General features: G+C 42.6%; 1 protein-coding gene across 1 annotated transcript in view; it reads right to left on the bottom strand.

Annotated features, from left to right (window-relative positions):
• Nucleotides 1-27,785, bottom strand: part of LOC129810577 (cytosolic carboxypeptidase 6-like) — a 434,529-nt gene that overhangs the window by 252,863 nt on the left and 153,881 nt on the right. Inside the window, exon 4 of the mRNA XM_055861239.1 lies at nt 27,630-27,724. Within this exon, the coding sequence (XP_055717214.1) occupies nt 27,630-27,724 (95 nt within the window). The remainder of the gene's footprint in view (nt 1-27,629; nt 27,725-27,785) is intronic.

The following is a 27,785-nucleotide window of genomic DNA, read 5'->3' as shown; positions in this document are numbered from 1 at the left end:
CTTTGGGGCATAAAGGGTTAACACCAATCGGAGCAGACCAGGCAGAGATAGTGTGTGGCGGGCCGCGTATGGCCAAATCATAGCAAATCACACTCACTCACATCTGCCTTACGATATGCCCCCTCGGTGAAATCACTAGGCTTACGTTCAGAGAAAGCTGAGAGCAATCGGCCAGTACAGCAGTTTCCCCAGTCAACCCCACTCAGAATTACACAGAGAGAGGCAATAGCCTGCACCTGAGCTGGAAGAATGGACAACAGGCCCAGATGAGACCAGGACAGGACGAATTAGCAGTCCACTAGCACCAGCCCAGTGATTATCGGCCAACATTCCCCTGCTTGTACTCCCACTGTGAAATTGCAGGAGTTTCGCCACAGTCATTTTTCATTGTCTGCTTATGACGTTTCACATGTGCTCAGTGACTTTCATTTAACCTCCCACAACACACACACACACACACACACACACACACACACACACACACACACACACACACACACACACACACACACACACACACACACACACACACACACACACACACACACACACACACACATACACGCACACACACACACACACACACAAATGTCATTTAGGCAGTCCTCACCCATATTCATTACAGCTGGTATCTTGGAGAGATAGCTACCTTACTGCTGCTGTTCACTCTGCTTACAGCGTTCGGCTCCAGCCAAGTACCTACCTAACTAAGGTAGATGGTCCAAATATATGTGTGTTTCAGTCCTCAAACTTGTTGTACTAGTGCAGTTTCCCTGGAGTCCTGCTGGTCTATTAGTAATCTTCCTACTGTGTTTGTCAGGACTCTTCCTTCCTCTCTCTCTCCCTCTCTCTCTCTACTCCCCCCATGCCCTGTGCTGTGCAGTGGTGTGGAGATTGATGCACGCCGACGCTGCTGTGTGATTGAAACACCTCTCCCCATAAAGCTGTCAGAGGGCTGATGGAGCCGCGGGCCGTTTTATGCATTACACCTGTCGCCCTTCTTCTTCATACTGACACGCAATGAAATAGGAAAATCTGGATATTTCTTTCCTCGGCCTTGAAACCGTGCTGTTGAATCATTGAGTGCCACTGGGTGTCTGTTAACAACCCCAGGCACCGCTGGTGCCGGTGAAGGAAGACGTGCTCTGGGTCCGCAGAATCTAGCCTCTACAGAGACACACACACAGTCCCTCAGGCCCTAGGGAGACTACTGGCCTCTCCACTGGTACCACAGGACAAACACAACAACCTCTGACTCTGACAAATGTAGGTTTGACTCTCATCCCTATAGGGAATTACTACCTGGACTGGACCAGTAAAAGTGGAGGGGACTTGTGTTCTGCTCCCAGCAGATCACACTGGCCTCTTCTCCCTAGTTATATAGCTTTGCAGAAGATGGCGTGCTACAGCTCGGACTCCCCAGCTCCCCACTAGCTGCCACTGGCCCTGGATCTGCCTTCTACAGCCAGAAGAAGCCTCCCCTCCTTTAGGCTCAACTCCATTTGATTTCACATTTGAAGTGACCTTTGCAATATATCTCTAGGTGCACATCTGATGATTTATGTAACCAAACAAAAACCAGTGCTGGCAATGTTAACCAGAGGATTTATTCCTCCCTGATCTGAAGCCAGTGATTCTGTAGTACGCAGCAGCCTTGATGGAGTGGAGTCTAAAAGAGGCAAGAGAGGGACACAGAATGATAATGAGACTTAAGAGGGCTACAGGGAGTGTGAAATCACCTGTTCTAAAAACAGGATGATGAAGGAATAGCAATAAAAAAAGATAAGATATAGGTCTAGCTTAGATACAAACACCAACTGCTTCAATGGATTTATGGCAAGACTAACTCTCAGGAAAAGTTGCTAAAGAGATTTTGTGAGAAAATATATCCTCTAGTCTTCACCCGTTTCCTCCATTTTACTGGGAATTTCTATTTTACACAGCAGGAATCTACTGTGTGAATTTTATGTGAGTATAAAGATACTGTGGTTATACAAGTCTGCTACTGAACCTATTCTTGTGGCCAATGTTTTCTTTGCCAAAGTGACTAAAACATGTCACTCTCAATCCTGCACTACTTTCACTCTTTAACAAACAACCACTACAAAAAAACACTACAAGATAAAAACTTTGCTTCTCTTCGGGTAATTATAATCCTGAACAAAACAACTACCAGCTTTAGCATATTGCTAAGCGCAAAAGCACAACCAGTTAGAGGAACCTCACTAGTTCACAGAAGAAAGTAGAACTAGTTGATTACACAGAGGTCTAGAAGCCCCACCAGTTCAAACAACATGTTCAGAAAGAACACATAACCCCTACATCCATGTGAGATAGATTTCTCCAAACAAAGTCATCGTATTTAGCCTCTGATGGTTCCTCCCTCTAAACCCACCTATCAGTCACATCTGTGATATGATTCATAATGATTGTAAGACATGTATTAGAAAGCCATTCTTTCTTGGATTGATCTCCATGGCTGTCTGTTTGGGATAGACAATATTGATAGCGTGTAGAGTGGACTTATTGAATGTCTGGATTACTCTTTGAATTATGTGAGATTGAGGTATTACACGACTTTACACATGTAAAAGACACAAAGCTTCGTAGTTTAAATGCCTGAAGGCAATCCTTCCTGTGAGACCAGATAGTAGTAGATGTCACAGAAAGTAGGCTTCCATTCAACTGCCTGTGACACTGGTATATAAAAATAGTTCAGAGTCAAACAAAATATGACCCTCTATGGCTCTCATGTTGAAACCTGGCAAGACAAGTGACATTCATTCCCAGACTACGCATTTAATCAAAGAGTGTGATAATTAATGCTACACTCCATTGCCCAAACAGATATCTTTGTCAAAGTGCTTGTTGCTAAACAAGTCGTTCTCATGTTCTCAAAAATATGATAACATGCCATCTTAATTGCCTCCATCCCATAGACTACATGAGCATTGGGCACCGACTCACCCTAACCCCACAGGTAGAACAATGAGCCAAATATTTTAACCGAATGTATAAATCTGAAGCATCCGGTTGGCATTTACACTCACCACCAAATATGGTGATGAGAGGAAGCCCAGTGGCTGACAATGGGAGAAGATGGAGTGAGATTGATTTTGGCTGACATTTTCTAATCAATTAAACATTTGATCTCAATACAGTTTTCTGTTCCCAAAACTAAAATCAGCTACGAACAGATTGGACTAACTTTTGTAGACTTTACCCTTTCCTAAAGTTTCTAAAATGTGCGTTGTCTAGAAGGAGTGCAAGGGTGAATGGAGTTATTGCACACGCACACTTCATAGAGTAGTTGTTCTGTAACAGAAACACATGCTAGAACGCACCAATAAGATCTCGCTAGCTCGTGCTTGGCTGCCCACCTCCTTGCTTGTTCTGCCCATTCATTTGCTCCCATTGGAAACGACAGACTGTGGTCTATCTTGGGTTAGATATAAAACACTCTTTGCTAACCATCTCCTCCAACAAGTACATCAGATATTTTATCGTGCTTGCGCACCGCTAACTTTAATAAACTGAACGACCTTGTGGGATTGCACAGGGGATAAATGACGCTTGCCTTCCCCACTGGCAGAAGCAACCACCACACAGGGGTCCTTATCTGGGCTCCACTTAATTACGTGCTTTAATTCTAACATTTTTAAAATGACCCCTCACCACGAAGAGACAAGCTGTTTTAATTAAACAAATGAATATGGCGCTTATCGTACAGGATCAAAGCTCTCATTTGTCACAGTTATAGTTAAGGATGCTGATAATATTATCTCGAGACCTATACGAAATTCCACTACACAGAAAGAAAACCCATCTTATCTCCTATCGGTGCGATGATACATACACATTTCTGTGTGGCTGCAACATCTCATTAGATGCAGGAGACATGTCTACTTATTTCTATCTTCATCTGATGAGGTATCTCCACTCTCCTTATTACAGTGATGGAGGCCATTTTATATGAGGGCCAAAGGGAAGTGCACTGCCAAATGCTGCAGGCTCATTACTCTGCTTTAAACAAATGAGCCGTGTGGTTCAGTTGGTAGAGCATGGCGCTTGCAACGCCAGGGTTGTGGGTTCAATTCCCACAAGGAAAATGTAAGTCGCACTGGATAAGAGTGTCTGCTAAATGACTAAAATGTAAATACCGTTTACAATCCTTATTATATACAAAAATAAGCTGCTTGTGTATGACTACTATGCAGGATCATTCAACTATATTGCATAGGAATCTCTGGGTATACAATACCCTATCAGCTCTGCCTCAGTGAGTCACATCAAAAGCATTGCGTTGGCTTTCTTATCTAAACAGATATGTTGTTTGCCTTCACACAAAGACAAGACAAGAAAGTTGCACATGGGGGATCTTGCTAAATAATAATTTCACACAATAATTTCCCTCCCCTCTGAAGGGGAGCTGAGAGAAGGGAGACTGCAAGGCGATCTGAAAGTCATTTACACTTTCTAGCTAGTTTATGGAAGTAATATAACATATTTTGCACAATACCTAACACCGAGGGTTCCTGCAAGCTGTCTGACCAAATTTAATGGGAAAAGTGTCCGAAAAGACATTATCCCAGCAGGAAGAGAGAGGCCTATTACAGATTACTGCTGGTTGCTAACGTAGCAGTGCAACACTGGGAGGACGGTTAAAGTGATTCTATAGTGGTAAAGTAGGTCAGTCCACTGAAGGATATTGCAGATGGACTGATCTCTGCCCACCCAGTGTAATGCCTAAAATAAACAAATGTATCTACCTTTAATGGCCCACCCACTGATTTGAGCCCCACCCAAGAAAAGCATTTGCTTACTACAAAATGCTAACCTCCAAACCAAGAGCAAATTGCAAAAAAAAATTATACTTAACAGATCTAATTTACACTGTGGGATTCACTGGTGCTGATATTTGCTAGAATATTGTGTGTGTGCTGTTCATAGAGATTCTATCACTCACCATTACCCAATCAACACTTATTAGTTCCTTGTATGAGACCCTCTTCTTCCAATGATGCTGTTACATGTTTTCCAACATAAAGGCCTCCTGTGATTCCCAACTTTATTAAGGTAAAGGGCTCAGTATCTGCCTGACAGCACACTTGAACATTTTGGCTTTGTGATAAACTACCTTGATGAGCTGGCAATCTCTTTCTCCCAGCTGTTCAGCTGGCTCCTAAAACTGGTGAGGTGCCACTGTGAGTGAAGACCCGCTCCCCTACCGACAACTGCCTCAGGGCAAAGCCACAGCCTCTCTCTCCGGAGTGACTAGTGAAAATATCTGAGAGCAGTGCAGCCTGGTGACATGGCTGAGATAGACATATCCAAAGCACTGACAGGTCCTGACAAATGAGAACCAGTTCAACTTAAACAGCACGTTCTCAGGCCTTTGCCAAAATGACAGTCCCTTTTCCAAAAGGCAAAGAGCTGTCAGACATGTTTGTGGCGAAGTGGGTGCCCTTAGGCTATGACATCACATGTCCTTCAGGAGGTCCAGTGAGGGGCCTAGATATTTTACCCCTCTAGAACATGCAACAGTAGGCCAGTGTCTTCATCATGTCTTGCCTACAGGAGGGAACTATTCTATTCTGTTTGACCTCTGAGAGACCTGGCACATCAGAACGCATAGAGAAGAGCTCTGCAACCTGATCAGACACCATTCACAATTAACCAATGACAGGAGGGATATTTAATCCCATTTCCTTGATCATCATGTTGCTGTGTCTGTCTAATTTGATTATAACATATTTCCCTTTAATTATGCTGAATGGAAACTGCCCAAAAGTATTTTTGTCCTAATTTCCCCTCCTTAAATGATACAATTAACACTCCCACATTGATCTTCTAGAGGGAGTCTGCTCTGTCTGTGAAGAACGGAAGAAAGCATGATTATGACGACTTCTTCTGTTCCCATTCATATATTGAAAAACACACAGAACAAGAAAGAAATCAAAACACAGATGGCAAGAATTAGTGGTGAGGATCAGTCCCCTAACGTACAGTCTCCCACTACCCCGGATGGGCCTATTTGATGAAAAATGTCTCAGTGGGTGGGGAGGGAGAGAGGGAGGCGTCAACACCTCCCAACATTATTCAAGTGATGGAGAGATGAAGATTTTATTTCCTCTCTCATCAAGGAGCTGGAGGAGTTAGAGTCTCTCAAGTGAACTTGACTTGACCCCTAAGCAGCAGGCGCTCCACAGTAATCAGCCGCTTGGCTGTGGCCGCTCCCATCCCTCCTTTCATCCTACGGTAGTCACAGCCAGACCCTGGTAGTTCTGGGCCCAGAGAGGGCAGACCAACACACAGAGGGCAGACCAACACACAGAGGGCAGACCAACACACAGAGGGCAGACCAACACACAGAGGGTAGACCAACACACAGAGGGCAGACCAACACACAGAGGGCAGACCAACACACAGAGGGTAGACCAACACACAGAGGGCAGACCAACACACAGAGGGCAGACCAACACACAGAGGGTAGACCAACACACAGAGAGCAGACCAACACACAGAGGGCAGACCAACACACAGAGGGTAGACCAACACACAGAGGGCAGACCAACACACAGAGGGCAGACCAACACACTGAGGGTAGACCAACACACAGAGGGTAGACCAACACACAGAGGGCAGACCAACACACAGAGGGTAGACCAACACACAGAGGGTAGACCAACACACAGAGGGTAGACCAACACACAGAGGGTAGACCAACACACAGAGGGTAGACCAACACACAGAGGGCAGACCAACACACAGAGGGCAGACCAACACACAGAGAGCAGACCAACACACAGAGGGCAGAACAACACACAGAGGGTAGACCAACACACAGAGGGCAGACCAACACACAGAGGGTAGACCAACACACAGAGGGTAGACCAACACACAGAGGGCAGACCAACACACAGAGGGCAGACCAACACACAGAGGGTAGACCAACACACAGAGAGCAGACCAACACACAGAGGGCAGACCAACACACAGAGGGTAGACCAACACACAGAGGGCAGACCAACACACAGAGGGTAGACCAACACACAGAGGGTAGACCAACACACAGAGAGCAGACCAACACACAGAGAGCAGACCAACACACAGAGGGCAGACCAACACACAGAGGGCAGACCAACACACAGAGGGTAGACCAACACACAGAGCACAGTACAACCACATGTCTCCAACAACATGACATCCATGAATTACCTTGGCTTTTGGCCAATGTGGTACTGCATCTTAGATGTATGCAAAGAGAAAAAGAGCAAACAGGCAAAAAGCAGTGTAACTTTCTAACACTGTGCCCTGCAGTCACCAGTGAAGAGGACTGATGTGAGAAGCCTGGAAGAGAGGAGCAGCGGAGGAGGATGTGCTACAGAAGGCTGCACACTGTGCCTCTGCAGGCTGGGAGGGACACATCATTAGAAACGCCATTAGGGGGCCAGGGCCGGGTGGCTAGAAACGCTCCAGATCCTGTTCAAACACACTCGCCAGGGGCCCTGCGTCACCTAATGGGTTGATTTGTAACTCTTTGATTGAGTGAACCCGGCAAAATTCACTGGACCACCAGTTACTTTAATGGAACCAATCAGAAACAAAGACATCAGAGACAAAGGGTCTTCTAATATGGCAGGAGGAGGAGATCAGTGGAATATGCAAGGGCAATAAGAGGAAGTTAGGCATTAAACTGAAATTTTATTTTGACATTCTGCTTGAGAATTCTCTTCTATCTTTAAGGGACATTATTTCATGGGCCATGGCACATTGTGCTTGGTGCTTTATTCTACTGCTGATACTGACTGGATTTTGATCAATATGTATTTGACTTAAGTGGAGGACACTGCAATTGTTGTGCGCTTGAGAAACTTAAATCGTATACTAAACCCAGAGCAAATTGTTTTTGTTGTACTAAAGAACCTGGAAAAAGATCTGGCAAAATAGTTTCCAATTCAAGTGAGAGAAATCACAAATCCGTCAGAATACTAACCTCTAATGCATTTAGTTTCTCATCAGGAGGGTCTAAACTAGAAGATATGTTTTGTGTTAACAGATTTAGCCTATTTTGGGAAGCACTGGTCATGTCTCTAAACAAACTCTGTTTTTTAGCAGACTGATTGCATGGATATGTGATTTACGTGCCGAATCAACATGAGAAAATTGGGCTGCATTGTTCAATAAATTATGGAATCTGTTTCCTTCTCAGCCTCCTTAATTACATTTCAAAGTTATAATTACGTAGATCAAGGTCTACAGGACACTCTCACCATTATCCCAGTCTTCTCAAATTATGATGACTGCAAGCTACTGTTGAGTCTTTGGGAAATTAATGTGCAATACACAGTAGGGATGGTGTATGCTGATGGGTGGAATAGTTTATGTTTTATGGTAGCAATTAATGGGAAATGTTAATGAAATATTACTGTGAGTAGTAGTAAACATTTCATTATTCTTAAGAATGACTGTAATACACTTTGTAATTGGACTTTTCAGAAAACAAAAAACTGGGAAAGAAAACATGAAACTACATTTTGGGGTTATATTCCCTCTTGAATGGAATCTTTCCAAGATTCAAATGTTTAGAAATGCAACTAAGTATCCACATGAACCACTGTATTGATGTAAAAATAACAGAGAATTAAGTAAAAAGCTTTTTTTTAAAGAACACGTGTAAAGACAAATAGTGAGTGACCTATGGCCATGAGCAGCCTTGTAAATCTCTCTAATTAAGGTCATAAATAAATGATTGAGTCGTTCTGCATGATCACTCTGATGCTCTTTCTCTCTCTCTCTCAGCATGGCTGGGCCGGGCCCCAAGGGCTACCACAGACAGATACTCTGCTCCTAATCTCTTCAAAACAACCTCTGTTCAACTCCATGACCACACTGCTATCTGGAAACATGAAGGTTATGGACTGATTCATCTAATCACAAATAAGTCTGAGTAATGTAGGGCTCACCAGGGCAACGATTGGCACCTTTTACAGAATACATGCTGCCACACAGGCCACCATATTCCACTCTCCAACACATTCACTTTGACGCCTGTATATTTTTGGCGTTGTTGTTGTTATTGTTGTTTTCCCATTTCAAATGGGGTAAAAGTGTGACTTCTGTTCTCTCAAAGCAAGGCAATTTACTTCACAGGCCAAAAACAAAGAGACAGTAATAAAAAGGAAAACGATTGCTTTTTCATTTAATTTCCACTGGGAAATCTGTTGAGAGAAATAAATGCAATACAATAATAAAGTTTAAGAGGGGTCTGTAGCTTTCCATTCCCTGTGTAATCCAACACAGGCATGAGGGTCAGCCACATTTAATATCTCTTCATTTCAGCAGTGGCAGAGTGAAACTGTAATAATGTTTGTTTTGGTGAACAGGAGACCCTGCAGCGGTGACACAGTGTGACATTGGCCTGCATTACAGAGAGCTCACAGGGCGGGCTGGCCTTAAAACCTGGAATGACTCCCATTGCTGAAGCGCTCTAGTCTTACTGATCACCACCGTCCACGTTATGAAGAGTTAACAGTGTCTTGTAAAATTTGATACACGTGCTGTAGAACAACGACTAGATTTGTATGCAATGATAAAACTAGTATCCCCTCATCACATATAGTGTTGCCTATCTCTCTGAAGATCGGATTTAATGAACCACATTAGAGGATACTATGACTTTTATATGATGACTTATAGGTATCATGGTGTCCTGTAGGTCAGAGTAATGGCCCTTTGATATTCTCAGCACACTCTGGGAGATATTCATGATGCCCCACCTTTCCCTTCCAGTCAAATACTGACAAATTCTCCCTCAGCCTCTAATGTGCCTTTTGTTGCATTAGCAGCCCCAAATGCTTAGATGCTTACCAAATGACATACGAGTGGTGCCAACCCAAAACAGATGGGACCAATCTATATTCAGATGAGCTGTTTCCTCAGATCCATAATAATCTACGCTGTAGTCCTACAATCTCAACAAGCTCTCAGAGTGGTGAGGACTGCCTTGTTTTCTCTTTACCTTTCTGAATGAATGACAAGACCAATGCTGTTATTAGCATGATAAAACAAACTGCAGCCTGAGATAAGTACAACAATATGACAGGAACATTATACTGTAACCCTTTACAACAAATATGACACAAGACACTCAGATGTATTAAATTAACATAACTTCAAAGGCTACATTTAAGATAAACAACAACAAAAAAGTATGTACAAATGTAAAACGATGCTTGACAATATATGGGTTATAGCTGAGTGCTGGAAGGCAGTACGTGGACAGCAAACAGTGCTACTGCAGAATAAATAATCATTATTCTTTCAGACTAAATTTGATTCTTTCTGTGCTGCAACCATTAAATCCCAGCTCTGATTTGTGAGACAGCCCAATCCCCCAGTCTTCACATTTCTGACACAGAGGAGCACCAGAGCAAGACCAAAATATCCATTTAAATACAAAACCGTACACAACACATGAATGAAAACCGTTGTCACAGGGATGAATATCAAGAACTTATCATATATGTATATATTGTTTATATATTTAAATATTTGAGAGCTGTGCAATCAAATACATTTCTGTGCCTCCCCCCCTCTTAAAGCTCCTGGGATGACAGCTAATTAAATGGAGAGTAAAATGCTCAGCAGGGCCTGTGGTCTGAGGGGGGATACTTTAGTGGATGGCTGGCAGAAGAGGAGAGAAGGAGAAATAGAAGGAGAGAGGACTAGAAGAATAGAGGACTAGAAGGAGATAGGACTATTAGGAGAGAGGACTAGAAGAAGAGAGAGAGAGAGAAAGAAAGAGAGGGAGAGAGACGAGGAGAGTGAATGCAATTAGGACGAGGAGGATTTCTTCAAGGACCCATCTTCAAAAGGGAGGAAAATGGTTTCCAGGCCTGCTCTGTGCTGATACATGCAGCAGAAGCATCTGTCTGGGCTCCTCTAGTCAAGCTGTTGACTTAGCCGAGCTGTTTGAATTTGCCACGCTCTCTTGTACGCTGCCGAGAAATAACATAAAGTCTTTGCAGAACAGAATACAGATATCAACAAACCCTTCGGAGTGTCCTAATGTGTCCCGTCAGCGGCTGACAGGAGAGCTTTGTGAAATCGCTGAGATACCCATAATCTCCCCACTCGGGTCAAAGGTCACCTCACCACTGTGCTGAGCACGCCCCAATAAACCCCTGCACAGCATCGCAACCCGTATCAACTGCACACCCGCCTTATTTCTGCACAACACACAGGCCTGGCCAGTAATTACTGCAACTCCTGCCAGGCTCAAAAAAAGGCAAGTGTATAATACTTTTGGATGAGCTTTCGCACGATGTGGCCTGTGACACTCTCACAACATTTCACGCTCCTTATACTATTAGGTTGCAGCAGGAACAATGGGAGTCGGGGAAGCAGGTAGTGAGGGTGCTAAATGGAGGACTGACTTGCAGTATTCATGGAACTATTGGCTGCAGAAACGGCAACACTCACATAGTTCATTATAAGATGACACAACCAATTTGTACCTCTGGCTGCTGCAATCTACAAAATCTCCCCTGACAAAAGCATTTAGATTAGACTGCTTTCAGAAAGTACTGTGGTGACATGAACAGCTATACTCTAAAATGGGAAATGAAATCAGTTTTAATTCTCCTCCAGGCAAACATAAAACTGTCCAGGTAAGTCATTTACGGGTTGAATGGAGAGCCAGGAGCAAGCTGTCTCTGCACCAACCTTGCTTCTTGTTCTCTCTCTCTCTCTTGCACTCTCTCTCTATCGCTCTTACACACACACAGAGAGGCGTCATGCCCAGAGTGGGCAGAGGGACACGTGCCCCCTCAGATTTGCCCTGTTTGAAAGAATAGGGCATTCGGGAAGTATTCAGACCCCTTGACTTTTTCCACATTTTGTTACGTTACAGCCTTATTCTAAGATGGATTTAAAAAATATATAAATCCTCATCATTCTACACACAATACCCCATAATGTCACCTTATTTAAATAAGTATTCAGATTCTGCTATGAGACTAAAAATTGAGCTCAGGTGCATCCTGTTTCCATTGATCATCCTTGAAATGTTTCTACAACTTGATTGGAGTCCACCTGTAGTCAATTAAATTGATTGGACATGATTTGGAAAGGCACACACCTGCCCATATAAGGTCCCAAAGTTGACAGTGTATGTCAGAGCAAAATCCGAATGAATTGTCTGTAGAGCTCAGAGACAGGATTGTGTCGAGGAACATATCTGGGGAAGGGAACCAAAACATTTCTGCAGCATTGAAGGTCCCCAAGAACACAGTGGCCCCCATCATTCTTAAATGGAGGAAGTTTGTAACCACCAACACTCTTCCTAGAGCTGGCCACCCGGCCAAACTGAGCAATCGGGGGAGAAGGGCCTTGGTCAGTGAGGTGACCAATAACCCAATGGTCACTCTGACAGAGCTACAAAGTTCCTATGTGAAGATGGGAGAACCTTCCAGAGGGACAACCATCTCTGCAGCACTCCACCAATCAGGCTGGTAGAGTGGCCAGACTTCAGTAAAAGGCACATGACAGCCCGCTTGGAGTTTGCCAAAAGGCACCTAAAGGACTCTCAGACCATGAGAAACAAGATTCTCTGGTCTGATGAAATGCCAAGCGTCACTTATGGAAGAAACCTGGCACCATACCTATGGTGAAGCATGGTGGGGGCAGCATCATGCTGTGGGGATGTTATTCAGTGGCAGGGACTGAGAGACTAGTCAGGAACGAGGGAAAGATAAACGGAGCAAAGTACAGAGAGATCCTTGATGAAAACCTGCTCCAGAGCGCTCAGGACCTCACTGGAGCGAAGGTTCACCTTCCAACCGGACAACGACTCTAAGCACACACCTGAGACAATGCAGGAGTGGCTTCGGGACAAGTCTCTGAATGTCCTTGAGTGGCCCAGCCAGACCCGGACTTGAACCCGATCGAACATCTCTGGAGAGACCTGAAAATAGCTGTGCAGCAACGCTCCCCATCCAACCTGACAGAGTTTGAGAGGATCTGCGGAGAAGAATGTGAGAAACTCCCAATACACAGGTGTGCCAAGCTTGTAGCGTCATACCCAAGAAGACTCGAGGCTGTAATCGCTGCCAAAGGTTCTTCAACAAAGTACTCAGTAAAGGTCTGAATACTTATTTAAAGGTGATATTTTATTTATTTATTTTTATATACATTAGCAAAACCGTTTTTTGCTTTTTTATTATGGGGTATTGTGAGTAGATTGATAAGGGGGAAAAAACATTTTAATACATTTTAGAATAAGGTTGTAACATAACAAAATGTGGAAAAGGTGAAAGGGTCTGAATACTTTCCGAATCCACTGTATTTATTTAATATCTGTCAATGTCAAAAGAAGATTGCTAATTTTGAGCCTGCTTTGTTGTCATGATGAAGAGGAAGTGGAAGCGCTGCACAAAAAAAACAATGCACAAAAATGATTTAATCAATTTTGGAATAAGGCTGTAACGTAACAAAATGTGGAAAAAGTAAAGGGGTCTGAATACTTTCCGAAACAGATATCATGGTGGAGGGAAGCATATTTAGTTTCTTTAGAAAAATAACCACCAGTCAGGACGATACAGACAGCTCAAGAATAATGCTTAGATATGCAGAAAAATATAGCTTTTTTTTACATAGAATTAAGCATAATGATTATGGCTCTAGATTGCTAGAAAAATCTGTTTCAAGTGTTTGAAAAATGCAAAATTCTCAAATTTACGGCTGTATCACCCCTCAGCCATCCTCACGTACCTTGTGCCCCCTCAGATTTATGGGGTGCAAGACGCCCCTGCACAAGCACACACAATTGCACCCCGTTATCCTCATTGGAAGGTTATTAATCTATTTGTTAGATTTTCACACATTATTTCTCAAATAATCCTCTTTTACCTCATCTCTTCATGAATGCTAATGAGTTCCTCTGAACAACGGAGCTCCATAGATTATTCCCATTGGAGCCCCCACTTGCTCTCCATTTCCTATTTTTCCTAATGTAATACACATGTGAATGAAGCCTCCAAGATGGAATTGGAATCTGAAAATAGAATGAGGTGCCATTTCATCTAATAAATATAATTCTGTAATTTCTTTTTGACAAAGCCTAAAGTCTGCTAAACCCAGGTTGCAGTACAAGAAATCGCCCTGGTACATGACTTGTACTTACATTTTAGGTAGTGCCACTGAACTCTAATATTGCCACATCAAATAGATTATTTTTTCATATTCTCTCAGATTGATATCCCTTTCCATGTTCCTTCATCGAACTCGTGACAGACAATTATATGTCAGTACTTTCCTCCTATTTTCCTCTTTCCTTTCTTTTCACTATAACATTTTGTCCATATCTCTTATCACACAGATGATGTTGACTGAAAATCCTATATTCCAGGTTTTAATTTAAAATCCTACAGAATCCACGGGTTGTCAAATAAATTATATAGGCTCCACTGTGCAAAATGTTGAATATCCAAATGGGGTAAGGGAGGTTAGAAAACATTTGAACCAAAACATGAAAGTATTCAGAATGCATGCACCAAGAGATGTGAGCACATGCAACTGAAATACACAATTTACTGTAAGTAGATATTGTGCTCACATGGAAATACATTTTCCAATAAAGTTATTAAGAGGAACATATTTGTGTGTGTGTGTGTTTGTGGGGGAAGGGAATGAGGTTGGAGGTCGGGGCAGGGGCAGGGGGGTTCATCAGGAGCAGAACGGGCTGTTTGACCTTTTTTTTATGAATCACGTCTGTTTGGAAATGAGTCGTTAGCCCTGGCATTATAGCTCAAATTACCAGAGCCGGTCCTTGTCCTGTTTGCCCTTAATTAACAAGCATTCAATTCCCTTATTAATTAGCACAAGCTCTTAGCTATTTTACATCACTCTTCATTTGTAGACAATAAAAGGGCCTAATATTAAAAGCATGCCACACGGTTAATTGTGTGAGTGGCTTAGCAGCGCGGCAAGTGGCAGACTCCCGGAGTTGGGAATCAAAGTAGTCCCTGCAACCTTTCCTGTCTATCTTCTATCGTTCTTGTAAAATGTCTGAATTCTCTCGTGAGAATTCTGCTATTGTACTCTTCAGGAGGAAATAACTTGTCCTGGCTCCCATTAAACACCAACTGTTTACTTCCAGACAGGTTTGCAGTGGGCGAATTTGAAGATAGTTTGTTTTGTTCTTGGACAGTAGGGATTGATAGGAGTTAATGCGGTTGATCTGCATGCTGTGTCATTTCGGAGAGGTTCTCCTAGGTTCTGTGGCCAAGCGTTCTCCCTCCCTGTGTGGTTGGTGATTGAGCTCTATGTGTGTTGGAGACTACCTCTCTGTGGTACACAGTGTGCCTGCCTGGCAAACACAGACTGCTCCTCTGGTGTTCAGTGGGGCAAGAGTTTACCTCTCACAGAGACCCTCAGCACACTCAAACCGCTCCCGAGGACACCAGTAACAATGAAGAGAGGAGGTCATACACTTAATGACAAAAACAAAACAATAAGAATACCTTAATCAATATTCAAGGTTGTTGAATCAAAACAACTTAAACATTTAGTAAAGAAAAAATAAATATCAAATCAGCCTAATGCATTCTCTAGGCTCTTACATCAGAAATGCATTTCCATTAAGAATTCATATGGCCCTTCATATGGCCCAGAGCAATCAAAGACCATTACCAAATGAGTCCTGGGCTTCTCTGCCAAGTACTTCATTCAACTTTGACTTTATTTATATATTTTTACATTGTCAAATTCTCTAAACAAATATATAACTAAGCAGCCACTTCTTTAAAAACATTCCAAAGAAAGCATAACGGTGTAACCCTTTCTACAAACTCTTTTATATTAAGAATGCCTGTATTTTAGACTTTATAAAGTAATAAGAGTCACGTAATATAGTGCTATGTTTGTGCATGTCATGAATGCATAATAGATGTGAAGTTAGTCACGGCCCGCCCATTTTGTGATTGGTCCCCCCCCCCCCCAAAAAAAAAATATACACTATATATACAAAAGTATGTGGACACACCTTCAAATGAGTGGATTTGGCTATTTCAGCCACACCCGTTGCTGACAAGTGTATAAAATTGAGGACACAGCCATGCAATCTCCATCGACAAAAATTGGCAGTAGCATGGCATTACTGAAGAGCTCAGTGACTTTCAACGTGGCACCGTCATAGGATGTCACCTTTCCAACAAGTCAGTTTTTAAAATTTCTGCCCTGCAAGAGCTGCCCCGGTCATCTTTAAGTGCTGTTATTGTGAAGTGGAAACGTCTAGGAGCAACAACGTCTCAGCCGCAAAGTGGTAGGCCACACAAGCTCACAGAATGGAACCGCAGAGTGCTGAATTGTGTAGTGCGCAAAGATCGTCTGTCCTCGGTTGCAACACTCACTACCGAGTTGCCAAGCGTCGGCTGGAGTGATGAATCACGCTTCACTATCTGGCAGTCGACGGACGAATCTGGGTTGGTGGATGCCAGGAGAACGCTACCTGCCCGAATTCATAGTGTCTACTGTAAAGTTTGGTGGAGGAGGAATAATGGTCTGGGGCTGTTTTTCATGGTTCGGGCCCCTTAGTTCCAGTGAAGAGAAATCTTAATGCTACAGCATACAATTATATTCTAGACGATTCTGTGCTTCCAACTTTGTTGCAAGAGTTTGAGGAAGGCCCTTTCCTGTTTCAGCATGACAATGGCCCCATGAACGAAGCGAGGTCCATACAGAAATGGTTTGTCGAGATTGGTGTGGAAGAACTTGACTGGCTTACACAGTGCCCTGACCTCAACCCCATCAAACACCTGTGGAATGAATTGTAACGCCAGAGTAGTGGGTTCCATTCCTGGGACCAGCCATACCTAAAATGTATGCACGCATGTAAAGCGTCTGCTAAATGGCATATATTATTACATCCAAAAAGAGTCAAAGGACAGAGGGATACAGTACACTAGCTAGAACCTTCTCTGGTAGGACAAAAAATCATTTTATTGTTTCCGCTATGTTCATCAGGTTCTACTGTAGGTGACGAAAACAGCATAAAACCAGGTGTATCACAGAGCATATCAAATTAATTAGTCAGCTACATTAATTTTGAGAAGAAAAATGTATAATTAGTCGGGTCAATTTTTTGGTCAAATTAACCAGCTATCTACCTTTGATAAGCAGCTAGCTAACAAGCTATAACTAGCTGGTAGCTTGTTAGCTAGTTAGCCTCTACTGGATCGGTGTCCCTATACTGGGACGGTTGTTGCTAACGCGCTAATGTGACTAGAATGACGTAAGTAACATCCAACCTTCCAGGACATAAACATGTCTTATATGTGCATAAAGCTTAAATTCTTGTTAATCTAACTGCACTGTCCAATTTACAGTTTCTATTACAGTGAAAAAATACCATGATATTGTTTGAGGAGAGTGCACAACAACAAAAAACTTTTACCACAGCACTTGGATTGATACATTCACCTCTGGAGGTAAATAATGGGCTTACATTCAGTAATCTTGCTCTGATTTGTCATCCTGTGGGTCCCAGAGATAAAATGTAGCATCGCTTTGTTTGATAAAATATATTTTTATATTCAAATGTAGGAATTGGGTTCTAAAGTTTGAACCCCTGCTATTCTCCTACATTAATTTGCAAGTCAGTTAATCCCCCACCAACTCCTGCTCCCCGGGAGCTGAAGACATCAAATCAAATCAAACTTTGTCAAATGCGCCAAATACAACAAGTGTAGACCTTACCGTGAAATGCTTACTTACAAGCTATTAACCAATAGAGCAGTTCAAGAAGAGTTAAGAAAATATTCACCAAATAAACGAAAGTATAAAATAATAAAAAGTAACACAATAAAATAACAATAACAAGGCTATGTACAGGGGGTACCGGTATCGAGTTAGTGTGCAGGGGTACAGGTTAGTTGAGTTAATTTGTACATGAAGTGACTATGGTGAAGTGACTATGCATAGATGATACACAGCGAGTAGCAGCAGTGTACAAAACAAATGGAGGGGGGTCAATGTAAATAGTCCGGTGGCCATTTGATTAATTGTTAATCAGTTTTATGGCTTGGGGGTAGAAGCTGTTAAGGAGCCTTTTGGTCCTAGACTTGGCACTCCGGTACCGTTTGCCGTGCTGTAGCAGAGAAAGGACTTCGATCAAGACAGCCCCCAGCATCTCTCTGATTCAGAAGGGTTGGGTTGAACTGACCAGGTATCCCCTTTCCCCTTACCCAATTTCAAGTCTATCTAAACTAATATCTGACTAACTGGGAAATATGAGGTTATCAAAGTTAACTGGCTATCATGCTTTGAGACATTCTGCTAGCTATCCCCAGTTAGATAATGTGTTTTCACTTATTGCATCTGCATGCTTGTTGCGTTCTCCCTGGTGCACTCAGTCGTTTGTGAGCTGGCTGCTCGTTCTAATTAGTATAACTAATCTGTTCAAAACAGTGGCAGCACGTGCAACAGTGGTCATCCGGTTTCTGACTCGCAAAAGTGAAATATGTCTATTAATGGTGTTGTTCAAATGCACAGAGCGCTTTATTATCTTCTCAAAGAAACTACCGCTAATTCGAAACCTTAGCATCATATTTCTGCCATGCTGCTTTGTTGACAACTCCAACCCCCTCCCACCTCCCACCCCTCCCACCTCCCACCCCTCCCCCTCCAGTCAGCGGCCGCCGCTGTTTGAAGTTCATTGAAACGTCCATAACTTTTTTACTGAAAATATAAAAACAAAATTAAACAAGCTACTTTTCAAGGACAAGGTAGAGTGAAAACATAACTAGCTAATATGGTAGACTGCCTTTTTGTTAGTAAATGAGATAATCCACATACTCTTGTGAGAGACCTGAAGAGCATTTCTGTATTTATTTTTTTAAACTATTTTTTAAATGTCCAGACATTTAGGACTGTCGACTGTGTCTGGGCTGTGATAAAGACAAAGGTAGTTACTGAGGGCCAGTAGTGATCGGAGAGCAGGATGTTTGAGACGGATGGGCAGGGGAGAGGAGAGACACAGAGGGGAGACCTGAGACGCTGTCTGTCTGTCTGTCTCCCCCACTGAGGACAGCCTCCCTTACCCAGGGCTTAAATGGTCCAGAGCGCAGCAGGACTTGCTGTGATTGACAGAGCAATTACCGCTAACATGAGCCCTGATGGAGCTGGAGACATCTCCAAATAGAATTTACTATTTTGTAGCATCAGATGCTCACAGAAAGGACTTTGTACAAAATAAAAATTGCCCCACCAACTGAAACCGGAGCACGGCTACTTATAGAACACTTTTGTGTGTATGTTTTTTTTCTTTCAGAAAACCCTTGTCCAAGGCTGGCCACCTCTAACTTTTGTCACTGTTTTTGTTCTATTTTTCCTTTCTCCAACTCTTCATTTGTTTGCTCAGTTAAGAGGGCTGTCTATTGTTACTTGAAAGCTGCTGAGTGCTGAAAAAATGAAATGCTAATTACAGATGACAGAATTCTGGACGTGAATAGAATTATCAATAAATCATATAAGTTTGAGTGCAAAACACAATAAATCCCCGTCTAAAAGTTATTGCCATATCGTGGCGGATCTATGTTGCTTTCTCACTTGCTTCAGCTCACATAATGAGAGCTGTTATAGACAGAAGTTATCTCCTTCTCTTCCCCTCAACCTGGGAGCTCCCAGCAGCATCTGTGGGTTGAGCCACTCTGCCATTCAGCATGCTCCCAACTAGAAAAAGCCTGGATGCCATGCGCTGAATTACATTACACACACAGATTTTTTTATTTGCTCTGGAGAAAAAAGGATGCTTAGTAATTCTTTGCTCTATCAGTCCAACAAATAAGTGAACACAAGGGGGCTTGTTGGCAGACAGCATTGTCCAGAAGGTCAACACCTTGGAAAGAAAAGCAGAGGAAAATATGGCACACTCTCTGAGCTTACACAAACACAACACACAAACAACTGAGAATGCCAGTTCTATGGCTGCATCCTCTCATCACAGTTTCACATCCATTTGTATAGCAACGACAATCTGGGGGAGGAGAGCTCCTCCATAGAGAGAGGAGTAGTCAAGAGAATAAACAAAGGAAAGATGTGATTATCTGCTGCTATTGCTAGTGGTGGATTTTGCAGGGCTGGTGGTGGGGAGCTCTGTGATGGTAAAAATCTGAGAATCACACTGCAAAGAGATGAGTCATGTCATAGCTTGAGCCCGACCCCTCCAAGGGAAATCCTATATTCCTCTAAGGAAACAGAAGAGATCAGAAGTCAGCCGGTTCAATTGTCTGCAAGCTCTTCCTCATGCAGCTCGGGGGTGGATGAGCAGAATGTTAAAAAGCCCACAGACCTGTTGAGAACAGGCTGACTCCACACGCCCACGCATGAGCTGTACACTGGCTTCGATCCACTTAACTACAGAGCAGTGAAGTTCACTTGGGAGATATATCAAGAAGTGGGAGGGCTTCCAATAAAAAGTCCCATTTGGATAACAATGACCCAGGGCCATTCACATTACATTAACTCACCGGCTGACATCTCCTAAACATTACACACTGTCCATCACCCCATCTCTCCCAACTCTGATCAAACTAATACTGATGGAGGGTGTCAGAATGGGCCAGCAGCTCATAAGGTGCTCCAACTATGTCAGCTCCCTCAACGCTAGCATTTATCACCTGGCATAAACTGCTTGCTGTAACACAGTCAAAATACAGTGCTCTATCTCCTCTTATTACTGCACCTTCAGGTCTATGATGGATCCCTGCACTTGGCAATGTGTTCTTATCTGATTGTTGTCTCTCACAGGGGAACACAACCTAGCCCCCAGTAGCACAACCAGGTGCCCCCAGGCACTCCTGCTCCTGTGGATAGAAATTAAGGCTTCAACTTCTGGGTTTAAAGTGACTTTTTCACTGATAAATACAGCAAATGTAATCTATTCCCCATATATTTATATATTTATATACATCTCTCTCTCTCTCAGATCTGGGGGAGGGTACCTAAACATTTCTGCAGCATTGAAGGTCCTCTTCTTCTACGCTGCTGCTACTCTCCTGTTATTATCGATGCATAGTAACTTTAATAACTCTACCTACATGTACATTATTACCTCGACACCGGTGCCCCCGCACTTTGACTCTGTACCGGTACCCCCTGTATATAGCCCCGATATTGTTATTTACTGCTGCTCTTTAATTATTTGTTATTCTTATCTCCTACTTTTTTAGTTATTTTCTTAAAACTGCATTGTTGGTTAAGGGCTTGTAAGTAAGCATTTCACTGTAAGGTCTACACCGGTTGTATTCGTGAATGTGACAAATAATATGTGATATGATTTGAACACAGTGGTATCCTGTGGAGAAGGGCCTTGGTCAGGGAGGTGACCAAGAACCCAATGGTCACTCTGACCAAGATTCTGTGGTCTGATGAAACCAAGATTGAACTCTTTGACCTGAATGTCAAGCCTCACATCTGGAGGAAATCTGGCACCATCCCTACGGTGAAGCATAGTGGTGGCAGTGTCATGTTGTGGGGATGTTTTTCAGCGGCAGGGACTGGGATACTAATCGAGGGAAAGATGAATGGAGCAAAGTACAGAGAGCTCCTTGATGAAAACCTGTTCCAGAGCGCTCAGGGCCTTAGACTGGGTCAAAGGTTCACCTTCCAAAAGGACAACGACCCTAAGCACACAGCCAAGATAACGCAGGAGTGGCTTTATGACAAGACTCAATGTCCTTGAGTGGTGCAGCTAGATCCCGGACTTGAACCCGATCTAACATCTCTGAAGAGACCTGAAAATAGCTGTGCAGCAACGCTCCCCATCCAACCTGACAGCGCTTGAGAGGATCTGCAGAGAGTAATGAGAGAAACTCCCCAAATATAGATGTGCCATACCCAAGAAGACTCAAGGCTGTAATCTCTGACAAAGGTGCTTCAACAAAGTACTGAGTAAAGGGTCTGAATACTTATGTAAATGTGATATCAGTTTTTTTTGTCATTATGGGGTATTGTGTGTAGATTGATAAGGGGAAACAAAAACATTTTAATCAATTTTAGAATAAGGTTGTAACGTAACAAAATGTTGAAAAAGTCAAGGGGTCTGAATACTTTCCGAATGCACTGTATTTATTTAATATCTGTCAATGTCAAAAGAAGATTGCTACTTTTGAGCCTGCTTTGTTGTCATGATGAAAAGCAAATGGAAGCTCTTTTAAAAGCATCTTGACCACTTGTGGCCAAAAAAACGATGTCATGTTTGGTCTCAGTAAGCTCACCGAGTTTTATTCATTCTTTCATATGGGTTTAAAAAGCCCTTGAGCCTCCCTTTCTAAAGGTTTACTGAGACTTGTTTAAACAAGGTATTAGAATACTGAGGTACTCATGCTGTGCCTGTCCCTTAAATATTTGGCCACAAGAGCTTAATTACTTAAAACATGACCAGAGTTAAATGATTAGTGCAGTATTAAACAGCTTAAAACCAATAGGCTTACAGTAACTAGTCTACCTAATGTAGGCCTAACAGCTCCAGCTGGGGACAACGGAAGAAACGTTATTCAACCATGAATCAAGAGGGAGTTTTGTTATTGCAAATATCAACAGTATCACCACCAAATGTGTTGATAACACTGGGTTAGCGACTGCAAAGTAACAATAGGCCCCAATATTAAGAGTGACAGCAATGTTAAATGTAGCCTATTAGTCTCCTCCCAAGTCTGGAAATTCATCTTGACCATAGTTCACTCACTGTTTCACACACAATTTAACACTAGAAGAGCCGAGTGAGTCATTTTGACTCAATATGATATAATAATTCAAATATCTCTGCCATTTTTAAAATCATGCCCCCCTCCATCCTTGACTTTTCCTAAATATGTCTATTTAACACACATATGTTGTAAGAATTTTGATAACACAAACCAAATGTGATATAAGCAGTTTTAAGAGGACACGTAACTTTTTCTAATCCTCCTTTAGTCACAACAGGTAAGACGTTATGATTTCTATATAGTATCAGAAAGAGCAAATTCTGAGGATTCCAAAACCCTTAACATTGCCAAATAACTATACAAATTGAAGAGATGAGCTCTATTTCAAAATATAACTTTTTCTAAGAGTAACCACCGTTCCAATGTGCTCCACAGTGAGCACACGGCAATGGATAGCCTACGGTAACATAAACTAATGAAAATGCTATTGTATTCTTTGAAATACATTTTTTTTCGTATTTTGATGTTACCCAAGACCTTCATAAACACAAACAAAATATAATTTCCCCTAGAGCATACAGTATATAAATGCATTTATTAAGGCGTCAGCAGGCTTCAGTTTCGCCGGCGCCTAGCCGAACTCGGCTAGCCAAACCAAATGAATGTGCTCACATACCCCCTTAAAAGACCTTCACTTGAAGGTCCCTGAGTCAATACAAGTTAAAAACACCTTTGGCAGCGATTACAGCTGTGAGTCTCTAAGAGCTTTAGACACCTGTATTGCGCAATATTAGCCCATCATTTTTTTCATATTTCTTCAAACTCTGCCAAGATGTTGGGGATCATGGCTAGAAAGCAATTTTCAAGTCTTGCCATAGAATTTCAAGCAGATTTAAGTCAAAACTGTAACTTGGCCACTCAGGAACATTCACTGTCTTCTTGGTAAGCAACTCCAGTGTAGAATTGGCCTTGTGTTGTAGGTTATTGTCCTGTTGAAAGGTTACTTCCTCTCCCAGTGTCTGGTGTAAAGCAGACTGAAGCAGGTTTTCTTCTAGGATTTTTTGTTATTGACATAACTAAAATATAGTTGTTGCATAAGTATTCAGCCCCTATGTTTAGGCAAAATTACATTTGTTCAGGAGTAAAAAGTTGGCTTAACAAATCACACAATAAGTTACATTAGCTCCATTACGTTTCTTTTATCCTGAAAAACTCCCCAGTATTTGCTTATGTCAAGCATAACCATACCATGATGCAGCCACCACCATGCTTGAAAATAAGGAGGCAGTTACTCAATGGTGTGTTGGATTTGCCCCAAGCATAAGGCTTTGCATTTAAGCCAAAAAGTGTATTCTGTTGCTGTGTTTTTTTTGAGTATTACTTTAGTGCCTTGCTGCATACAAGATGCATGTTTTGGAATATTCTGTATACTTGTATTCTTCTTTTCACTTTATCTGTCACGTTCCTGACTTTATTTTCCTTTGTTTAGTCTTTATTTAGTTGGTCAGGACGTGAGCTGGGTGGGTATAGTCTATGTTCTGTGTTTCTATGTTTAGGTTTGTCATATTGGCCTGATATGGTTCTCAATCAGAGGCAGGTGTTTTGCATTGTCTCTGATTGGGAACCATATTTAGGTAGCCTGTTTTTCACTGTTGGTTTGTGGGTGAATGTTTCCTGTGTCAGTGTTTGTGCCACACGGGACTGTTTTGGTTAGATTTACTTTTGTTATTTTGTATTGTGTCTTGTTCAGTTTATTATATTAAAACCATGGACACTTACTACGCTGCGTCTTGGTCCGATCCCTGCTACACCTCCTCTTCAGACGAAGAGGAGGAAATCTGCCGTTACATTATCCTTCAAGTCATTATTGTGGTGTCACTACAATGTTTTTCCCCCATTCAGTTTTCTCATCACAGCCATTGAACTCTGTTTTAAAATCCTCTACGGCCTCATGATAACATCCCTGGGCAGTTTCATTCCTGTCCTGCAGCTCAGTTCAGGACAACTGTAACTTTAATGTGTCTGGGTGGTTTAATACATAACCTACAGCATAATTATTAACTTGACCATGCTTAAAGAGACGTTCAATGTCTGATGTGTTATTGTTACACATCTACCAATCACTGCCCTTCTTTGTGAGGATTTCAAAAAGCTCCCTGGTCTTTGTAGTTGAATCTTTGCTTGAAATGTAATACTTGACTGAGGGACCTGACATATGTTGTACGTATGGGGGACAGAGGAAGGGTTAGTCATTCAAAAATCATGTCAACCCCTATTATTTCACACAGAGTGAGTCCATGTAACTTATTGTGTGATTTGTTAAGCCAACTTTTTACTCCTGAACAAATGTAATCTTGCCTAAACAAAGAGGCTGAATACTTATGCAACAACTATATTTTAGTTATGTAATTTAAAAAAAAATATATTCCACTTTGACAGAGTATTTTGAGTAGATTGTTGACAAAAAATTGCATTTAAATCCATTTGAATCCCACTTTGTAATAATAAAATGTGAAGAAATCCAGGGTGAATTTTGCAAGGCACTGTAAGTGTTTAAGCAGGGCCCTCTGGAGTTTGTCACACCTCTGTAATCTCATAGAAAACAGAGAAGCAGTGCTCTACCCTTGCTATTCAGTCAGAGATCCTCCAGAAGCAACCCAGATTCAGTAGAACATTGAACACTGTCTTATCCTCTTCCCAGCATTGGCCTCCCACTATGCTGGGGTTGTAGCAGTAAGGGGGACTGGGGTTGTGGAAATGGGGGGGACTAGGGTTGTAGCAGTAAGGGGGACTGGGGTTGTGGCAGTGGGGGGGACTGGGGTTGTAGCAGTGAGGGGGACTGGGGTTGTGGCAGTGGGGGGGACTAGGGTTGTGGCAGTGGGGGGGGACTAGGGTTGTTGCAGTTGGGGGGACTAGGGTTGTGGCACTGGGGTTGTGAGAGTGGGGGGGGGGGGGGGCACTGGGTTGTAACAGTGGGGGGGCTGGGGTTGTAGCAGTGGGGTTGTGAGAGTGGCGGGGACTAGGGTTGTAGCAGTGGGGGGGACTGGGGTTGTGGCAGTGGGGGGACTAGGATTGTAGCAGTGGGGGGGGGGGAGACTAGGGTTGTGGAAATGGGGGGGACCACTGTTTGATTAGGCCTCCCCACGCAGCCCTTTGATGAGGCGGACTGTGGCATTTGTAGGCAGAAGTGTTCTCAGTTGGATATTCCTCTTTCATAAATGGCACAGGGCCATTGCAATTCCACATATCGCCACATCAATAGCCAAAAACTCCATATATTCCCCATTGTATCCTTTAACATATCTTGTAGAAAATATCGATAGGTATCGACTTTTTCTCTCACAACAGGAATAGAACAATGTAGAATAGAGTAATAGCATTTCTTACAGCACAAGTTATCTTTTTAAAACATTTTTTTTTTTTTTACATTTTCCCATAAAGTTTCCCACCAGATCAAGATAAAACAAATTTGCACACAAAGCCATTGAACGGAACACATTGAGAGAAAGTGGAGCTCAAAGAGTCAGAACAGCCCTATGGTAACATGGCATGTAAAAAGTGTGAATCTGGCTGTGAGATGCAAAGTAGTTTATTGTTGCTCTCTGGCATCTCATTCTCATTGTCTCTCCCCATTAGCCTGTGACCAGGGGTTGGCAGACGTCGACAGTTTCCTGTGGCAGATGCCTGGTGTTTCAATGGCTGCCCTTGATCGCCTTATGACAGATGTCAAGGCTCCTGTTGAACGGGCACGCCCCGTGCCTCGGTGTGTCTGGCAGACAGCGGCCATCCCCACGACACCCTCCCGCCCCACCTCTGCATCCATCAGTTTCCGACTATTACCTCCGACAGCCATCACATAAGCACCCAACGGTTCACATGCAAATGGGCCCAGACACATCAGTTTTGGAATTCTAATGCATCAGTCTTAAGCCTTCCACATGCTTTGGTTCGGCTGGTGCCTAGCCGTGAACCGAACGAGTGCGCTCGCATACTCCCTTAAAAGACCTTTGCTTGAAAAATGAGAAAAAAGGGGCAACAGTAATGTTTGTCCTCAAAATAGTCAAAATGAATCTAAGATAACTAAAGAAATCTGTCATAAATGTTGACGTTTTAGCCGAGGAAATTTTAGTCCCACAATTTTACATCTAACCTACGATGTCTAAGATGTTTGGTTCAGTATTTCTTAAATATTATTTTTCTTCATAAAAACGATTTGTCTCTCGTTGAATGGCAACAAACATTTTAGTTGAGCTTGGTGTAAAGGGGCCTTATGTTCGACACAGAACAGTGAGACACAGAGGACAAGTTTTCAGTTACAGGAGAACATTAAACCTATGTAGGTCCAAGTCTATGCAAAGCGTTATGTACTCTATGTAACTGCTCTTGCCTCATGTCTAATTCTCTAATCAACATCCCTGTCACTGTCCCTCTAACTACCAGGACATCGCTGCCATGGCAACGGAACATCTTTAGCAACATATCCAATCTCACAACTTCAAACACTATTTATAAGGTCTGGAAAACTAGAGGTACAGGTTGAACAGGTTGTAGCAGAACAATTTTAGCACAACTAAATAATAAACAAGCAAGTAGTATTTTGGAAAAAGTTCAAATCTAGAAATCTGCCCTCAACCACTACCTACTGCGTTGGTAAAGACGTGTTTGAGTGAGATCAAACAGCCCCTTTATGCACCTGTTAGATGACTGATTCTGACAGTTTGGACAAGCTGGATCGATCTGTTATGGCCTGAGGTTGACTACATGTAGCTTCTCCTATCATAATAAACATGAAGGTTTCAGGTTTAAAGTAAAACCTCAGTTAATGTGTGGGTTTAAGCTTTCATCATAAAGGTCCTTGTATCGCATGTCATGTTCCAAAACGTGCAGTTAAATTTTTTATTTTGAAAACCGTAAACGTACCATTTAGGCCGGCTGGTGGACTTCACCACTGGAGACATGCCATCTCTATACAGGCTCTTGGTCTTGCTAAAGTTGACAATGTTGAAAATCACCCTCTGAAAGACAAACGTGAACATTCCATTAGATTGGAAGAATTCAAGAACAAGAAAAAGGGGA

The sequence above is a fragment of the Salvelinus fontinalis genome, chromosome 14 (genome assembly GCF_029448725.1).
Source record: "Salvelinus fontinalis isolate EN_2023a chromosome 14, ASM2944872v1, whole genome shotgun sequence".
Lineage (NCBI taxonomy): Eukaryota > Metazoa > Chordata > Actinopteri > Salmoniformes > Salmonidae > Salvelinus > Salvelinus fontinalis.
The sequence above is the reverse complement of the archived record's forward strand: the minus strand, read 5'-3'. Positions and strand labels throughout refer to the sequence as shown.